Source organism: Lolium perenne, chromosome 7, assembly GCF_019359855.2.
Source record: "Lolium perenne isolate Kyuss_39 chromosome 7, Kyuss_2.0, whole genome shotgun sequence".
NCBI lineage: Eukaryota > Viridiplantae > Streptophyta > Magnoliopsida > Poales > Poaceae > Lolium > Lolium perenne.
Window position 1 is genome coordinate 249490451 of NC_067250.2, and position 18580 is coordinate 249509030.

Genomic DNA, 18580 nt, shown 5'->3' on the forward strand with positions numbered 1-18580 from the left:
AACTTAAGGAGCAATTGGATGACTTGGAACAGAAAGGATTTATACAAGAAAGTGTTTCACCATGGGGATCACCTGTGATCTTCGTGGATAAAAGAGATGGAGGAAGAAGAATGTGCGGAGACTACAGGAATCTGAACAACGTCACAATCAAGAACAAGTATCCACTTCCAAGAATACAAGATCTATTCGATCAAGTTAGAGGCGCGGGAGTCTTTTCCAAAATTGATCTAAGATCCGGTTATCACCAGATAAAGATCAAGAAGGAAGACGTTCCGAAAACTGCCTTTGTTTCAAGGTATGGACATCATGAATACCTTGTAGTACCTTTTGGATTAACCAATGCCCCAGCAATTTTCATGAATCTCATGAATAAGATTTTCATGCCATATCTAGACAAGTTTGTCATCGTATTCATTGATGATATCTTGATCTATTCCAAAGACAAAGCTGAACATGCTGAACATCTGAGGTTAGTGTTGCAAACACTAAGGGAACATCAACTCTATGCCAAATTTAGCAAGTGTGAATTTTGGCTAGATCAAGTGGAATTCCTTGGTCATGTCATTAGTAAAGATGGAATAGCTGTTAACCCGAGCAAGGTAGCAGCAGTTCTAGAATGGGAAGCACCCAAGACTGTCAAGGAAATCCGAGGATTCCTAGGAATGGCAGGATATTATCGGAGATTCATTGAAGGATTCTCCAAGATAGCAGGGCCCATGACGAAGCTGTTAAGAAAGAACACACCATTCGTGTGGTCAGAGGAGTGTGAGAAGAGTTTTCAAACTTTAAAAGAGAAACTCACCACAGCACCGGTGTTAGCGGTTCCGGAAGTTGGCAAGGATTACTGTGACGCATCCAAGCATGGATTGGGTTGCGTACTCATGCAAGATCGGAAAGTGATATCTTATGGATCGAGGCAACTCAGACCTCATGAAGTAAATTATCCAACGCATGATTTGGAATTAGCAGCAGTTGTTTTTGCACTCAAAACCTGGAGACATTTTCTCTATGGAGCCAAGTGTGAGCTCTATACAGATCACAAGAGTCTCAAATATTTCTTCACTCAGAAGGAACTAAACATGAGGCAGAAAAGATGGCTTGAACTGATCAAGGATTATGATTTGACAATCAATTACACTCCCGGAAAGGCCAATGTTGTAGCAGATGCCTTGAGTAGGAAGAGTACCGGAGGAGTGGAACAAGAAGTATCACCAGAGTTGAGGAAGGAAATAAGTCAAGCCCAAATACAACTTTGGGAGAAGGAAGCTCATGAAGGACTATCGGCCTTGCAAGTGGCCGGTGAGCTAAATGTCAACCTGAAGAATGAGATAATGATGGGTCAGCTGGACGATCCATTCATCGTGGAGGAGATGAGAAGGATAGATGAAGGAAGACCATCAGAATTTCACCGAGGAGAATCAGGATCACTATGGTTTCAAAAGAGAATTTGTGTTCCGGATATTGCTGAAATCAAGGAAGTAATACTCCGGGAAGCCCATCAAACACCATATTCTATACATCCAGGAAGTACAAAGATGTACATGGATCTAAAGGAGCTATTCTGGTGGAATAACATGAAGAGAGAAATAGCACAATACGTGGCGGAATGCCATACCTGCCAAAGAGTGAAGGCTGAACATCAGAGTCCGGCAGGGAAATTACAACCTTTACCTATTCCAGAATGGAAATGGGAGGAGATAGGAATGGATTTCATCACCGGACTACCCATGACCAATAAAAAGAAGGACATGATATGGGTAATCGTGGACCGGTTGACGAAGAGTGCACACTTTTTAGCGGTAAATCAGCAAGATAAAGGAGAGAAACTCATCGATCTTTACATCAAAGAGATCGTGAGTAAACATGGAGTACCCAAGAAGATCGTGTCGGATCGAGGATCTGTGTTCACATCAGCATTTTGGAAGCAACTACACGAAGCTTTAGGATCCAAGTTGGACTATAGTACCGCCTATCATCCTCAGACAGGTGGACAAACGGAAAGAACTAACCAGATTCTAGAGGATATGCTTAGGGCTTGTGCCCTAGACTTCGGAGGATCATGGGAGGAGCATTTACCACTAGCAGAGTTTTCATACAATAATAGTTACCAAAGCAGCATCAAGATGGCACCATTTGAAGCTCTGTATGGAAGAAAGTGTAGATCACCGATATGCTGGTATGAAGCCGGAGCAAGCAAAGAGTTCAACCCTGATTATGTCAAGGAAAAGCAACAAATCATTGACATTATCAGAGATAGGCTCAAGATAGCCCAGAGCCGACAGAAGAGTTATGCCGATCAAAAGAGGAGAACAAGGGAGCCACGAGTTGGAGACATGGTATACCTTAAGGTGAGCCCGATGAAAGGACTTCAGAGGTTTGGAGTGAAAGGAAAGCTAAGCCCTAGGTACATCGGACCTTTCAAGATTTTGAGTCAAAACCGAGGGTTAGCCTTCGAATTGGAACTACCGGGAAGGTTATCCCAGGTTCACAACGTATTTCATGTGTCGCAACTCAGAAAATGTTTGAAGACCCCAGATGAACCAGTATCACATGAAGAGCTTGAGTTACAACCAGATTTGACATACATCGAGAAGCCAGCGAAGATTCTCGAGGAAAACTGGAAACAACTCAGGAATCGAGCGATAAAGTACTGCAAGATACAATGGAAGCATCATCCCGAGAGGGAAGCCACCTGGGAAAAGGAGGAAGACCTGAGGAAAACATACCCCGAACTTTTCAGGTATTACAACCACAACTTCGGGACGAAGTTTTCTTTAAGGGGGAAAGGCTGTAATGTCCCAGGTTTAGAGACGATCGAGGGGTAGATTTTAGAAAGGGATGTGCATTGCATTGTAATTTACGGGGAAATTTTGCGTTTTTAAAACAAAACTGCATCGAAGGGGGGACAGGTTTCTCTCTCGACACCTTACAGGGTTAGGGTTTCGAGAGTGCGATGAACTTGTTCCTACTTATCTAAATTAGGGTTTTGAGAAGAGAGAAGTGATATTACATTGAAATCTTAAGTTGCATGATTGAATTATAAGTTAAGTTGTTTGAATGAATTCAAACCAAATTTGAATTTGAATTTCAAATTCAAACATCAAATGATTATCAAATAATTCTAATTTGAGATAATTTAACACACAATTATCATTAAGCAAGAATATAAGTAATACAAGAATTGCATTAAGCTCATTAAGGAAAACTTGAGCTTTATTGATAATCACACACATGATACATTGTCTTTACAATATTTAGAATAGAATTATGAATTACAACATATTACAAGAATTGGACAAAATAGAAAAAGAAAAGAAAAGGAAATTACAATTCAATGATCTATCCTAACACTACAAGCTAATCTTCATTTAGCCTTGTACTTGATGATCTCCATGATCCTTGGAGCATCAGGTTGATCCCTGCAAACAAACACAACATAGAGCACATTATGCCAAGTGGCATTGCCACTTGGCAGGTTAGCAAACAATTGAAATGAAGAGGATATGATCAAGTCTCTGCCGAGCAGATCCATGCCACAGATAGGACCAAGTCCAAGTGCACAGCACTTGCACACACACACACAACCAGGCAGCACACAAGGCAGTGTGCATGTGTAACACACACACACAGTGAGTCACCATGGTAAGATGTGGTGCTGTCGACCAAAGAAGCCATGATTGGCCATATAAAAGCTTTTCACAGCCAAACCCTAGTCATTTGATTCATCCATCGGCAGAACTGAACTGGTAAGCCACAAGAACACCAAGAACAGCTAGAACAGATAGAACAGCTTCACTGTTCACTCTGCTCCAGCACACCACTGAATTAAATCAAGCTTCATCAAGTCACCAGGAGGAGCAGGGCAAGCAAATCAACCATAAGATCAACACAGAAGCAAACCTCTACACCAACATCAAATTCTAGGAGCTGGAGTGAGGTATACCAAGCATCATGAACAAACCAGATGGTTTTGTTCATATATAAGCATATGCATCAATCACACATAATCAAAAGGGTGAGATACCCAAGTTGTGTCATCATCTGGCTACTAAGCCATATGGTGCAAGCAAGAGCAGTAAGGCTACTGGTAAATCATCTAAAGGGAACAACAGCTATGACAATCAATGCATAACTGAAGAAATCCAACAAGAGATGAGAGCACAAGCTAGCCTAGCTACACACTTAGCACCTACAGCTAGTTTGACCATCAGACTTAGACAAAATATTGTCTATTTGATTTCAACATCAAGAGCTACTGGTAATCCAATAAATGGATCACCCAGAAAGCATTTGGTGAGCCACAGCAAGCCAACAAAGAGGGGAGCTACCCTAGGGCAGCATATGACTACTGCCAGGGTCACCTCAACCCCTAAAAATAGCCAAACCACCAAGCCAAGCACAAATATCATCACCCTGATTGGGTTCAAAGTGGAGCTAGGGTTCCCAACCACTGTTGGCATCCATCTAGCTCAAGCCAATCAATTGTGATGATCATCACTGTATCACAGTTCACATCAATTATCCATTCAATCAATAAAGGCAACACAGATAATTGATATTAACAAGTAAATCATGAAACAAACATTTGCTAATGATCCAGAGGATCACTGCAAGCATCAGTTGATGCTTGAGCAAGCATCAGCACTGATCTGTGCCACACACACATACACAGAGATAAGTCACAGCAAGGCACATGCAACAGGTAAGCAATCCAATGATCAGCTGTTGATGAACATATGATCATCAGAGCTTGCTATGGCATGCTAGTGCATGTCAGAGCATCACTGAGCAGCAAAGCATAGTACCAGATAATTAAATAGCCACACATAATCTTCAGTTGCTTCACAGATAACCAAATGGATAATCAAATGATTGTATCCAGAAGCACATCCAAGGCTGGATGAACCACTGGATCAAGATAAATAAGTAAAGCACTTAGTGCTCATTACTGAATCATGCAGTTAAACCAACAGTAATGCTCAATTGAGCATACACATGAAATTGAGCACAAGGGACAGCATACCATTGCCCTGGTACTTGCTAAATGGCAAGTAATACACACAGAACCCAAGCTAGAGCAGCATACTTGAACACACTGGACATCTAGCAAGCTTAGTAACAAGAACAGGGCCACAGTGAAAGAATTAAGCAAGAAAGGAGAGCATGGCAACCCAATTAAATTAGGAATTCCTGCACAGATATATGGCAAGGCATCACACAGCAATAGCACATGCCTTGGACAGGCAAGCACAGCAGCACAAGCATCAGAGCAGCATAGCAGCATACGCACACACAGCAAGCTAGGCGCAGCAGTAGCACAGCTAGAATCATGGCAAGCAGCGCACAGCAGTAAGAGCAGCTGCAGTGGCAGCAAGGCATGGCGGCATCTCCATCAGGAGGAGGGCCATGGCCAGAGCTACTAGAGGAAGAAGAGTAGCAGGTAAGAATGAGAGAGAGGAGAGGACTGGAGGTGGCGTGTACCTGGAGCGAGCAGGCGACTGGGCAACCATGGCGGCCACGGCGGCACGCACCGAAGCACGGCGGCGCCAGGCCAAGCCAGGCCATGACGGTGCCGTGGCAGCTCACGCACACGATGGCGAAGCCACGGCGGCGCCACGGCTTCAGGAACTTCGACGGCGACAGGATCGCCGTGGATCCCCATGGCCAGACGAGCAGAAGGGTTGGGGGCAACGCGAAGAGGCGACGAAGGGCAAATCGGTGCGGTGGATCTGAAGCGCCATAGAACGGCGGTTCAGACGCACCCCATCTCGCCGGCGGCGATGGCCGGAGTCGGCTGGAACAATTCGGCGAAGGGGCGGCGACGCGCGCGTCGCCAGAGCTCTAGGGTTAGGGTTTGGACATGAGCGCGCGAGAGAGAGAGAGTGAGCGGGTTGGGCCGGACCGGGTGGGTCGGCCACACCTAACCCGTTGGGCCACCTGACAGGTGGGGCCCAAGGGTAAAATAGTCTTTTCACAATTCAATAAAAACCTGAAACTTTGAAATTCAATAGAAAATTGATAAGAGCTCTAAAAAAATAATTAAAAATATGTAAATGGATCAGCATAAAATTTTCTATTTAAATAAAATACCAAACATAATTTTTGAAGACAATTAAGAATAAGTCCTATTTAGATGATTTAAATAATAATTTAAATCACTCATATTATTTTCAATAATGAAAATAAGTCCATTAATGCATTTGGACTTTAAAAAACATCTTGACAATATTTCAAGATTGTATTTTACCCTAAATTAAGTATCTCAAAATTATTCTTAGTAATTACCTCTCACATGAAATAACAACGACATCGGAAAGGGGGAACAAACCCTAAAACTGGAATCATGCATAATTGCTTCTTTAACCATTGCCCTTATCGGACAATGATGCTATTTTTCAGAGACAGAGGACAAGGGTCAGTCCACACCTTCCAACTGCAAAACTTTGCAGTGTTCAGGCAAGTTCATCACTTGCTCATGTCATTTGAGTATTTCTATCAAATTACCTGCAAAATACTATGGTTATCACTATTGCATAAAAAACCAAAACCACTACTTTCATAACTATGAATATGACTATGTGGTGGGCAATGGAACCATGGATTGTGTTGATATGGTGAAGGTTCCATTGCAAGGGTTTATATCCATCTAGGATTAAACAACAATTGTCGCCAGTGATTCTTGTGCCGTAATAACCGTGTTAACCATAAGATCCGGAGTGGGACGGAATAGTCAAAAGTGTTTCCACCTCTCGTTCATCAACGGATGCGCTTTACCGTAGTACACTTGTAATCCAAGGGGGCAAGCGGTGAGGCTGGGGAGTCCTAAGTCCCCACGGCATAGTCCGTAGTACACTTGTCGCCCGAAGGAGCAAGCGGTGAGGCTGGGGAGTCCTAAGTCCCCACGGTAATGCGGTCTATGATTGATTGCAGCTACCGGCGTAGGAGTGTATGGTAGAGCCCAGTACTGTCGTCGTGGTCGGGTCCACCTTGAAATCTACAGGAATAATGGGACCGGCGTGGACCCAGGGTCGGGGCATGCAACAAAGGGTGGGTGTTCGAGGTAGCGGAGAAACATGATTGGCTAGACCTTATACCGAGCCTCACACCGAAGGAAGTGTGGATAGGAAAGCTGCCCGGTTGGCACCAAGGTTAAGATCTCTTATGGGTAAAGCAACACACCTCTGCAGAGTGTAAAGAACCGTGACCTGTCACTCCCTGTTCCGGGATAAGGAATTGCGAACGCGGCCGGAAAGGAGCTCCATGAAGTTCTAGTAAACCGGTGAAGGCTGACGGACATAGCTCTTTGGAATAAAAGCAATCTCTTGAAGAAATGTTTATCAAAACTTGCATTGGTATTAGACTTTCTGATCTAATATCGTAGCTAGAGCATTAAACACCTCTTATCTATAATGAACTTGTTGAGTACGCTCGTACTCATACCACTCTTAAATCCCATGCTTAGATTGTCTGAACCGTCTGGAGGAGGACTACGACAACAATGAAGGAGCCGAGATCATCGGCTATGAAGAACCAGACCTCTCTGGAGGTATCGAAGGCGTAGACTACCTCATCGTCTACGGAACCGGGGAGGCTTCCGGAGGAGATCAAGCCTAGAAACATCCAGTAGTAGTAATCGAGCAGCCCAAACTCTTAGTATTTAGCTGCTCGAGGAAATAAATGTATAACTTAATGAGACTCTTATATTGTAAGCTAAGTTGGGTTCGCCTCGAACCCAGGAGTATCCCTCTTAGGACCCAAGAGGAGCTCCGAGACGATATGTGTATGATGTTTGTAATAGTAAATGAATGAGTTATGGACCTGCTATGTTCTGTTGTACTACTCTGAGGGATGTAATATTTGCGGAATGGTACTTCGTGAATGTTATATCAACGACTGGCATACTACAACATGCAGTGGTATGCAGGGTCACCACACTGAGCCATGAGTTACTATTTCAAGATTATTAGTTTTGAGTTTATAAAACTAAGAAACTCATGGGCATTAAATTGTGTGTTAATGTTCACTGACCAATTCGTTTATACTCACATCACATTTGGATAAATATGCCTATTTTTAATGTAATAATGCACAATTGTATTAAAAGGCAAGTTTTATGCATCTCAGATTAAAACATGCATAATGTCTCGCTGTTAGCTAGCATGTACTAGCTCCATTTCGATTAATAAGGCTTAATTTATTTTTGAAAAATCATACCGAGTAAAGTTTGATCAAGTTTTACAAAGGAAAGTACTAACATGCAAATACAAAATCAATATCACTAGATACATGATGAAATATATTTTTATATGATATCTATAAAATATTATATTTGTTGATATATTTTCTAAAATTTTGATTAAATTTTACTTGGCTTGACTTTTCAAAATATATATAAGCCTTATTCATTGGAACCTCGGAGGGAGTAGGTGTTATGCATTGTAGGGACTTGAGCTAAGTTGTAATCGTGGGCTCATGGGCTGCTCCTAGTTCCATAATTTTTTTAGCGTGCTATAACGCTATAATGTTACAACAAATAGCGAGCTTAGCGCCGCTAATAGCGAATTGAATTTCTTTTTTCCAAAATATAATCTACCAAAATTTTCATGACTCTGAGGTTCAACCCAATTCATCTTTTATTTCTTTTTCCTTCCGATACTAAGTAAAAGGCTAGCACCATAAAGAATTATGCATAGCGTAGCGTTCATCTTCTAAATACGGTATAATGCCACTAAAACGTCGAAATAGCGTGCTTTTTTTCCATGATTGTACGCGATCGAAGTAATTGTATTTTCCACTAGAGTTTTCATCCATGCTTGCCGGTGGTGAACAGAGTGGGTGCTCCAGAAAGCATAGTCAAAGAGTTTCACAAAGCTTGGCAAACGGAGGGAACGGATTTGGCATTGTATTGGTCTAAAATATTGATTTGTTTGTTGGCATCAGTTCTGGGAGTGAACCTATATAGTGTGTGATATCAGAGCAATCTGAGCAGCAGTTATGCTCACGAACATCCAAGATGTCTATCGCTTTATTGGGCTCCCAGACCTTTCATGACATCTAATGCATATGGATTTTTTACGACAGGAAGCGCTGTTGGATCAATCCTACACTAAGCCAAGGGCCCGAACATTTTTTACAGCCCTGATTATGGTTGCCATCTGACCATCTCCGAACTTGATCTCTGTTGCGTCGTACAAGGCTGTTTGTGTTAGCCAGTAGTACGGAGTAGTATATTTCCTGGCGTCTCCGACTCCTATCGCCTTGTAAAATTGTAGGTGGCATTTAGCATCTCAAGCTTGCTCCCAAACACAAGACCAACAGCATTTGCCTTGCCAACACTCTTTGAATGGACAAGAAGAAAGGTAGTTCAAACCAATTATAAGAGAAAACAACTCAACTGCAATCCTAGTAGTGCTCTGTTTATATACATCGGGTAGTAGAAGGATTGTTCATTTATTTCCAAGTACTCCCCAATTTGTTTTTTTTTTGTTTCCAACTACTTTTTTTTTATCTGTAAATACATTGCCTATTACTTTTTTTTTTACTTTTCATCGAGTAGTAGAAGGATTGTTCATCACGCTCTGTTTGGCGGTGCGGTTGTATACACCGACCTGATCGGTGTATCGGGTTGGCCCAATCAGGCGGTGTAGGCCATCTAGTACCAGACCCCCTGACCACTACAGCGCAATAGCCCACGTCAGTCAGCCCATTCCATCCTTCCTCCGATGCCCACAGCCCACGTCAGTCGGTGTCCAGCACCGGAGTATCTCCGGAGACCGGACGTTCGTCGTTCCTCGTCGACGCTGCCGTGCGCCGGCCGCGGAGGAATGGCCGTCGCCAGGGACGACGACAACCCTACACACAGGGGCGCCAGGAGATGGCGCTCGTCAACGTCCGACCTCGACGACTGCGCGCCGGGTCGCCTCGCTGCAGGACGAGCTTCGTCCGCGGCATTTCCGACGCCACCTCCACTCGTCCCGTCCAGTGGAAGCCTCGGCTCGGCTGCCTCCCCAGGTCAGCTCTCGCTCGCCTGCCCGAGCCCACCAGGTGTTTGTGTTTATTACCGTCCGCCTCCTAGCTTGAGCAGCGAGCTAGTGGCTACTCACGGACTCCTAAAAAAGGTTTCCATAGGATTGATGCACCGGCTGGTTGCTTTCACAGATGTAAGTAATGGCCGTCAGCTAATTTTTTATTTTTTTGTGTGGAGGAAAACCAATTAGTTGTTTATGCCCTACATCATGGGAAGTCTAGAGAATCGGTAGGCTGGGTCGACCTAAAATACGACTACCATGCAGCCAGTCGCTGTAGGCGAGTAAGATCCTCGACCACGCTTGCGTACCTTTCAATTAAATATGGGGCTCGTGGACGAGTTTAAGTAATCAAGTTGTGTAATTGTCCAAGTCAAGTAAAATATGATCAAGTCTTGACACTGATGGCTTTAACCTTTAGCAAGCATCAACCGAAACGAATTGAGATATGTGGGTGCAGGTGTGACAGGGACATAAATCATTGATTTTAGTGTTGTATGGTGCCTAGTGTGCTGATCAGTGTGATCACTACGAACAAAGAGGATTAAAGGTATTTCCTCTAGTATCATGTATTGGGTCAAAATCATAGTACAGCAAAAGGTGGAGAAGAGGGCATTAATCACCTGCACAGGAAGGATATTAGTCACCACCAGCAGTCAAGGCAAAGCAACATCAAAAGCAAACAGTACATTCCATTCAATTGTGAACCTAGCCTTCATTAGAGAGAATGCTTTGATCTTAGAGCAACAAAAAAAAAGTTACTCTCAGTTTCATATCTTCCTTTTTTGCAAGCTGCAATCTCTCTCATCTTTGATCCTAGAGAAGAAGAAAATCATACCTGACCTTCAGAGAACGAGAAAGCAAAGCCACTTCTCGCACAACTGCAAGACTCTCTCAAGTGCTGTGGAATGGTGGGATGAGTGGCGGCTGCGCATTACCGCACGTGGCAGTCTCTTCGTTCAGTGGCTCCTCTTCTTCTTAGCACCCATGCGTAAGCTTGCTATTTCCTCTTGGTTAAGATCTTTAATATGGGCATATGGCTCGCGTACCTAGGCAGCGACGCTCTGGCCATATATGCCCTTGCGTACCGCCATATGAGGCAAGATTGTATCTCCGGGAGAAAGACAAATAGCATCCTGGAGGTGGTGTGGGCGCCTGTTCTCCTAATGCACCTTGGTGGACAGGACATCATAACCGCCTACAACATCGAGGACAATGAGCTGTGGATATGCAATGTCCTCACCGCAGTGTCTCAGGTTACTGTAGTCATCTATGTGTTGTGGAAATCCTAGCCAGGAGGCGACAAGAGTTTGTTGCAGGCATCAGTCTTGTTCTTTGTCCCCGGGATCCTCAAATGCAAAGAGAATCCATAGGCTCTTATGATTGCTAGCATTAATAGCCTAGTCAGCTCTTCAGACCCACCTCTGAACATAGGAAAAACCATTTCGATTCAAGAGTACGTGCAAGAAGTAAGGGATTTTGTCCAGGCCGACCATGGCCATCAAGCCCAGGGAGAAGGTGGATGTAGCTGACCTTGAGCACACAACTGCGTTCCCCAAGCCCAAGGAGATAGTGACGCAGTAGACCTTGAGACCAAACATCATCGTCGAGCCCAAGGGAGAAGGTACTACAGCTGACCTTGACCCCGACCATGTTCCTTAAGGCCAGAGATTGACTAGCTGGTGAAGTAAGCCGCCAAATCCAAAAAGGGAAAAGGAGAGAAGATTGGACCTTGAGACCCACTATTTGTGGACCTTGCATCGTTGTATCATGAATTCATGATCAATTGGGCATCCTTAAATCGTTCTGAGTAATTGATGGGAATAAAGCATGTGCATCTTTGCAAACAAGTCTATTTTGCACGATCTTCTCTACACCAAAATAAAAGATGGCCAGTTTGCATGAATCATCACGCGAAGTAGACAATACATGCTTCGGACTTCTTTCTGGTTGGTTGCGGATGGCATTTTTGTGCCTGCCACTCGTAGCCATCAGTCTCTTCCACAAGAGCCACAAAGAAGCTTATAATTTTGACAATGTCAAGGTTACATATGCCTTGTTCTGTTGCACTAATGTGGTGTAGTATTTTTTTTTCCTTTTACACAAATTACATCGAGCGGAAGTTGTCTAGCATTGTTGCCCAATATAGCCTCATAGGTTGTTTGCCCGAAACAAAAGTCACAGCAAGAAGATGTTCATCCATAGTTCCTTGAACTGTGAATACTTTCTTGACGAGCGTTGGTGCATGAAGTCATGCCCATCATCTACCAGAATTACAGGGTTGGTTCTTGGAGATGTGAAAGGTTGGTGGAAGGAACACATAGTAGATGCTGTCAGTTATAGGATGTTCAACGATCACAGTGGCCAAGAGTGTCCTTCTTTTGCACATCGTAGTAGACCTATGTTTTTACCAAAAGTGCAGTCTATCAGTTAGTTATGAAATAGCCACAGGATGCAGAGAAATTTTCAACTACATAATACATCTACTGGTCGTCAATCCTGAGATTCTATTGTCCGGCACTAGACGAAATCTGTTCCTGATCGCTAATGCCCAACTAGTGAAAATTCTCGAGGATGACAAACTATTGCTCAAGAAGATCATTCAGGGAAATAGCCCATCATTCATGGAGATCCTCAAGTGCAATGAGCCATTCCTCCAGAACCTCAAGGGGAAAACACCATCGCTACAGGAGATCAAAAGAGAACTCACAGACAGAATAATCAGTAAGTTGCAGGTCACATAATACAGAGAAGCAGTTGAACACGCATAATCACCACTGGATGGAGATATGTCTGGATTCCTCCAGTACCTCAAGTCCAATGAGCCATTCCTCCAGTACCTCAACAAGGTTTTATTATCCACGATGGCTGGAAGATTTCTAAAGGTTTGTTGGCTTTAGGTGATGAGAAGATGTCGGAGGAGATTTAAGGTTGGTGGTTGGAGATGCTCTGCTTTTCTGCCAGTAGGTGCCCAGGGTACCTCATGCCAAGAGCATGTGGGCTCTGCCATGGAATTGCTCACTTATGTCTGGTTCCTGCTGTCAGGCATGTGTATGGAGACCTTGCCTGAGAGGCTGCTGATGACGAAGCGTCCAAGCTGAGGGGGAAACACCAAGGTCGATCCAGCGACTTCCTAGGTCAGCGCGACCAATTGGGAAGAGGCATTGTTTGACCAAGGTGGTTACGTGAGTACATGTTAAACATGGAAAAAAGGAACAACGCGGGGGGGGGGGGGGGGGGGGGTTAATTTTTAGTTACATAAGCTGTTCGGCTCTCTAATGTTCTTATTCTTCAGTTGAATTAAGAGCCACACAATGTATGTATAGCTTTTGTATTACACTATTACAACCTTATCAGTCTAACTGATCCATGTCTGTAGGAGTTTCGATTTGGTGTGAGATGTTCATTTGAATATTTGATTACCCTGTTGATATATTGTATTACAATGCAATGTCTGCATTAACCATCTAGTGTTTAATTCTTTCATTTTTTAATTACTAAAGTTTGATGCTATCAGTCTCTGTTGGTGTGCTGTTAGAACTTACCAGACTACCTCTTATTTATACAGTGAGCGCTTCTGTGGCATGGATGCCCCATGGTAAATTCTATGATAAATGATTCACAGTCTTTAGCTACATATCAGTTCTTGGTGACAACTCACAGAGAGTACGCCACCTGTCAAATTCGCCGATCAGTTTCTTCAATTAAGGAAGAAAATATCAACATGGACCATTCTGAGGTATGATCTGATGTTATATTTATGAGGATAGATTGATTTTACATTTATTATATATGCCATAAGTTGCCTTTTTACATGTAAAGAACACCACTGGAGACTGGGTAAAACATTAAGTAGACACCAGACAAGCATGCACGGTTAGATTAACATCAGAAGATTAATTAGCATAAAAATTATAACCCATAGAAAGAGTGAAAGACAGATACATAAAAGCATAAAAAACAATTCCATTCGGTGGCGAAGGAGCGACGGATCAAATTGTTGGACAGCTCACTGTGTGGCACCATGTAGGCCGACTGTCGTTCCTCTGCGCCACCAGGTCAGCTTGTGTTTATTCAATCTGTTCAACTGAACGCGAGATCCCCTAACGCTTGCTTGGGTCCCACTCTTTTGATTTGTAGCTGCTCCTTTTGTACAGCTTTATTGCGTGCCCCACTCCAGTTTGTTGGAAGCAAATCATGAATCAATCCTCGCTGGTTGGTACCCATGGTAGGCCACCCATCAAGTGCCCTCAGGCCTTAGCCGAGGAAAAAGAACCAACACCGACCATCTCTGAGGTATGATTTGATATTATATTTTTACTGGTATTAGTAAAAACATTAAGATAGATACGTAACTCCATTGGGTATTACTGATTTTACATAAATCATAAATGCCATAAGTTCCCTTTTTTTTACATATAGCAAACTCCATTGGGTAAAACATTAAGTACACACCAGACAAGCATACACGGTATCACAAGATTAGCATAACAAACCGGCCTAGATTCAGCCCTTCATCAAATCCAACGCCGACTCGACGAGGGTGTGGATGCTGACAGCGTGGTGGCCGAGCCCAACACTCCCGGAGAAGACGTTGAAGCACTCGAGCATCGAAGTGGTTGCAGCCACGTGCCTTAGCTGGTCCTCCAGCCCAAGCTCCACGAAGAGGGCCACGTAACGCACATCTGACCGCATCATGGCGACCGCGAGCTCGATGGTGTATCGGCGAACCCGAGGCATGTCCATGGACGGGCAGCTATACTCCTGCAGCACCAGCACCAGCATCCTTGCCAGCCCCTCGTCTACCACGCTTGCCATGGCGAGGCTTGCACAGAGCTCCCCTGGCTCCATAAACCTGATCATCTGCGCGGCAAGCCCGAGAAAGATGTTAAGTATTTTCCCCTTCTCCACCATGATGGTCCTCAGCACCTTGGTGGCACCGATAGTGACCCCTTTCAATGGGAGTTGCCACTCATCGCCGGCGTAGGAGCATAAGTTGTGTAGGATCCTCGCGGCCCATATGATGACGACGGGGTCGTTCAGGGCAGCGACGAGCCGTCCTACCCCTCCCCCGAGAGCCATTATGATCGTGCCGCAGTTTTTCTTACTCTCAAGGGCCAACATCGCAAGCGCCTCGCCAGCCTCCACCCGGATGGTGTTTGCCTGTCCACAATCCGTAATCGCCATCGGTTGCAAAAACATGGCGACTAGCACACTCACCATGCCACCTGTACCACCTATGAGTTCCCTCGCCTCGTCATCCATGGAGAGGCTCGTGAGTATCTCAATTGCCAGCTGGTGCAGCTCGGACTGGACCTTCTTTTCTTGCCGCTGCAGAACATCCCTGATGTTGCTCACGGTGAAGACAATGTCGGTGAGCTCTCTCCGGAGGAGCTTCCCCGTGTTCCCTGTCATGCTAGCCAACCTCTTCACCACGTGGAGAGACTGCTTCACAGCCTTGAGCCTCATGTCTCTTGGCGTTGTCGGTGCCAGACCATGGTCGAGGCTGGAGTAGGAGATGATCTTGTCAAGAAGTCCCCGCGTGTTGCCAATCTTGTCACAGTTGTCGTGGTCATGTGCCAAATTTTTTAGGATGGAGAGGCCGAGTAGGTTGAGTTCGTCTTGGTCGGCATAGAGCAGTGATGCCACGGATTCAATTGCTCCCGGGATGCCGGTTATGCGGAGCGCGATGACCTTCTTTCCCGTGAGCATGGACACGGCCACTGCCGCCGACCGCCGGACCTCCCTATCTGACAAGCCCTTCCAGCTGAGCATCTCGATGAGGCGCTCGATGGTGGGTGCAGAGACGCCGATCTTGTGCAATGTGGCATCAGAAAAGCGGTTGGACTCAGCGAGCGCGACGAGGATGCCGGCGCCGACACTTTGCTCGTAATGGGAGCCCGATGTGACGAGGTTGTCGCCGTAGGAGACGAGGTCCATGTGAAGGCCGTCGAAGATGCTCCCATCGAGGCACCGCGAGTAAGAGTTGTAGAAGAAGAGGCGGATGCCGACCTCGCCGGCACTAGGTGCGAGGTTATAGTCGTCGGCCACGCTTTCCAGGAGGCGGCAGTGACCCACCTTCCATTCCCACAGCGCCTTCTCGACAAGGAACAGGAGTGCCTCAGCGAGCGCGAGGCCATAGAAGATGTTGAGCGCGGCGCTGCGGTTTGTTCGCGCTTCCTCGCTACCGCCGTAGTGTTGGTGGAGGAGGCGTAGGAGGGAGAGGGACACACACGCCGACGCCGAGAGCAGCTGCATCCACGAGAAGGTATGCACGGCGCGGGCGCAGGAGATGGCCTGGTGCTGCCACTCTAGCTCATGGCTGCGGCCCAGGATGCGGGTGCCCTCGATGACGAGGAGGACCGTGATGCACCAGAAGTCGGTGTGGCCCAGCGTGATCGCGAAGCCGCCGAGGAGCACCACCGTGGCCCAGATGAAGGCCAGTGTGCCCAGACGGCTCGCCGCCTTCTCAAGCAACGCCAGCTGGAGAGCCAGCACGGTGAGGCGGCGCTCCGGCAATGCCGCGTTGTCATCACCGACATCGGCCTTTGGGTACGGCATGGCCTTCTGCGGCTCGAACAGGGTCGGCAGTTGGTTTGGGATACTCAGGCGGACGCTCGGGACGGCGAAACTAGCGCGACGATCCATTACAAACAGTCTGTTGTTTGGCTACGTGTGGGGTGTCTCTGTGTGTGCGTTTCTAAGCCGTGCATGCACCGGGTATTTATAAAGGTGCACATGCTAATGCAAGGTAGGCGAGAGAATATATTGATTTGAGGCATTTTGGATGTATCGTTGATTTTTCAGTCTGTATACGCATTATCAGATGGATACTATTCTTCTTTTTTCTTGTTACAACAGAATGTTCCTATTTAGGCAGCAAACGCAGGTCGCGCCTAAAGTTGGATTTTCCCTACACTGATCAAATTTTTTTTTCCGAGAACCCTGATCAAGATCTTCACCTTCTTTCATACTTTACTCTATTATGGCCGTTAAGCCGTTTTACAGTCTCATTTATACCGTTTAGTTTACACTGTCTGAGTCCAGATGTCAGTGACTCACACAATCACACTACTGAAGTTTTATACTTTCAAAGTAGTCTGGAATCGTGTTCTCAGAAAACAAATTAACCTTTAAAGGTATATTTTGAATTTATAGATTCTAGCTTTGACTAAGAACGAACCAATGTATTTTCGCCCACAAAATTTTGGTTTTGATATTATCAAATGGCGACTTTTCTTTGTCTTGTTACAACGGAATATTTTTCTTGTTACAAAGGTATATTTTCTTACACGCACCAAACCTGGCCCAGTCTAAACAGTGCAGATTTTGTTTTTGCAGTTGCTTCACCACAGACTTGAAGAAACGTCGAGGGGCAGTGACTTCGAATTTTTTTATGTAGCTTCTGGTTTGATCAATTTTTTTGTTCATGTGTAATTTTTTTTGAAAAAGTGTTCATGGTTAATTCGATTGTTGGTTAATTAGTGAAGAAGGTTGATTGTTAATTTCTCGAACAAAAATACTACATGAGATATTTACAGATGAAATTTAGAGAATCTCCAGTCGAGTCCCCCAAAGCGTCGCCCAAAGCGCTCCGAATTTAACGTTTGGGGACGTTGTTTCTTTGTGCCGCATTTGAGGGCCGTCGCTGTCCAGTCGCGTTACCCAAAAGCGCTCCCCAAACTTGTTCATATGTCGTGTCAATGACGCGTCCGGCCCGTCACTCTCGGCCTCGCTTCTCACTCTGTCCGGCCTCCTCGGAATGTCCCCTGTGGAGGAGGGATGGGCTAGGACGCCAGGCAGCATATAGGGCCGCGCTGGGCAGAAAGAGCCTTTGGGACGCGCGGCTGAGGACGATAAAAATTTCAGCGCGCCCCAAAATTTTTTGGGGGACGCGACTGGAGATACTCTTAAGCTCCGACGGGAGAAAAGGTAGCATGAACTTAGTAGCTCTCTTACCGTGTACTTCCCATGGTTTTCTCCGGGTTTCCCATGGAAAGATAGCATGAACTTAAGCTCCCACGGCGTGGACTTTTCCTATGGTTTTCTCCGGGTTTCTTTTCCAAAAGTAGCGGTACTTCATGGAGTGTGGCAAAGTGTTCGGTGCAATAGTTAGTTTCGTTACCCTATCGTGCTCTAACGGCCTCCGTGTTGCCAGAAAACCATTTGTGCGAATACCATTCAAACAAATCCAGCCATGCATGTCATTGTCACAGTTGATCAGGATTACTGCATCACTGATCTCTCCTCTCCAAGAAGAGGAAACGAGCTTTCGCTTATGGGAAGCTTGGTCAATGTCTCCTTGGTTCTCCCGCTACAACTGATAATCTCGCCTCGTTCCGTTGATGATATGAAGATGGATATACCGTCGCGGAGAAGGCAGTATATGTACCGTTGATACTTTTTCTTGCAAGCATGACAGTTTGTTTTGATATTATAGGACGGTGAAGACTCTGGTTTGTCTTGTTAGAACAAAATGTTGCTATTAAGACAGTAAGTGTAGGTTGTGCATAAAGTTGGATTTTCCTACAGGGAGCTGACATGGCTCAGATCAC

The 18580-nt window shown here is 45.2% G+C and overlaps 1 protein-coding gene, 1 long non-coding RNA gene and 1 pseudogene across 2 annotated transcripts; 2 read left to right on the plus strand and 1 right to left on the minus strand.

The window, feature by feature from the left end:
* The first annotated feature begins 9703 nt into the window (after positions 1 to 9703).
* On the plus strand, positions 9704 to 17515 carry LOC127313269 (uncharacterized). Its single transcript, XR_007858863.2, has 3 exons — positions 9704 to 10011; positions 13594 to 14321; positions 17367 to 17515. It is a non-coding gene; the product is annotated as an uncharacterized lncRNA (long non-coding RNA).
* LOC139833081 (uncharacterized) lies at positions 10006 to 11557 on the plus strand (annotated as a pseudogene).
* On the minus strand, positions 14372 to 16705 carry LOC127313268 (uncharacterized). The gene has a single exon (XM_051343817.1). The coding sequence runs from the start codon at positions 16671 to 16673 to the stop codon at positions 14532 to 14534; it is 2142 nt and encodes a 713-aa protein (XP_051199777.1). The 5' UTR covers positions 16674 to 16705; the 3' UTR covers positions 14372 to 14531.
* Positions 17516 to 18580: the final 1065 nt, after the last annotated feature.

Coding starts and splice junctions, on each gene's coding strand:
- LOC127313268 (XM_051343817.1), bottom strand. CDS start 16,673: ATGGATCGTCGCGCTAGTTTCGCCGTCCCGAGCGTCCGCCTGAGTATC.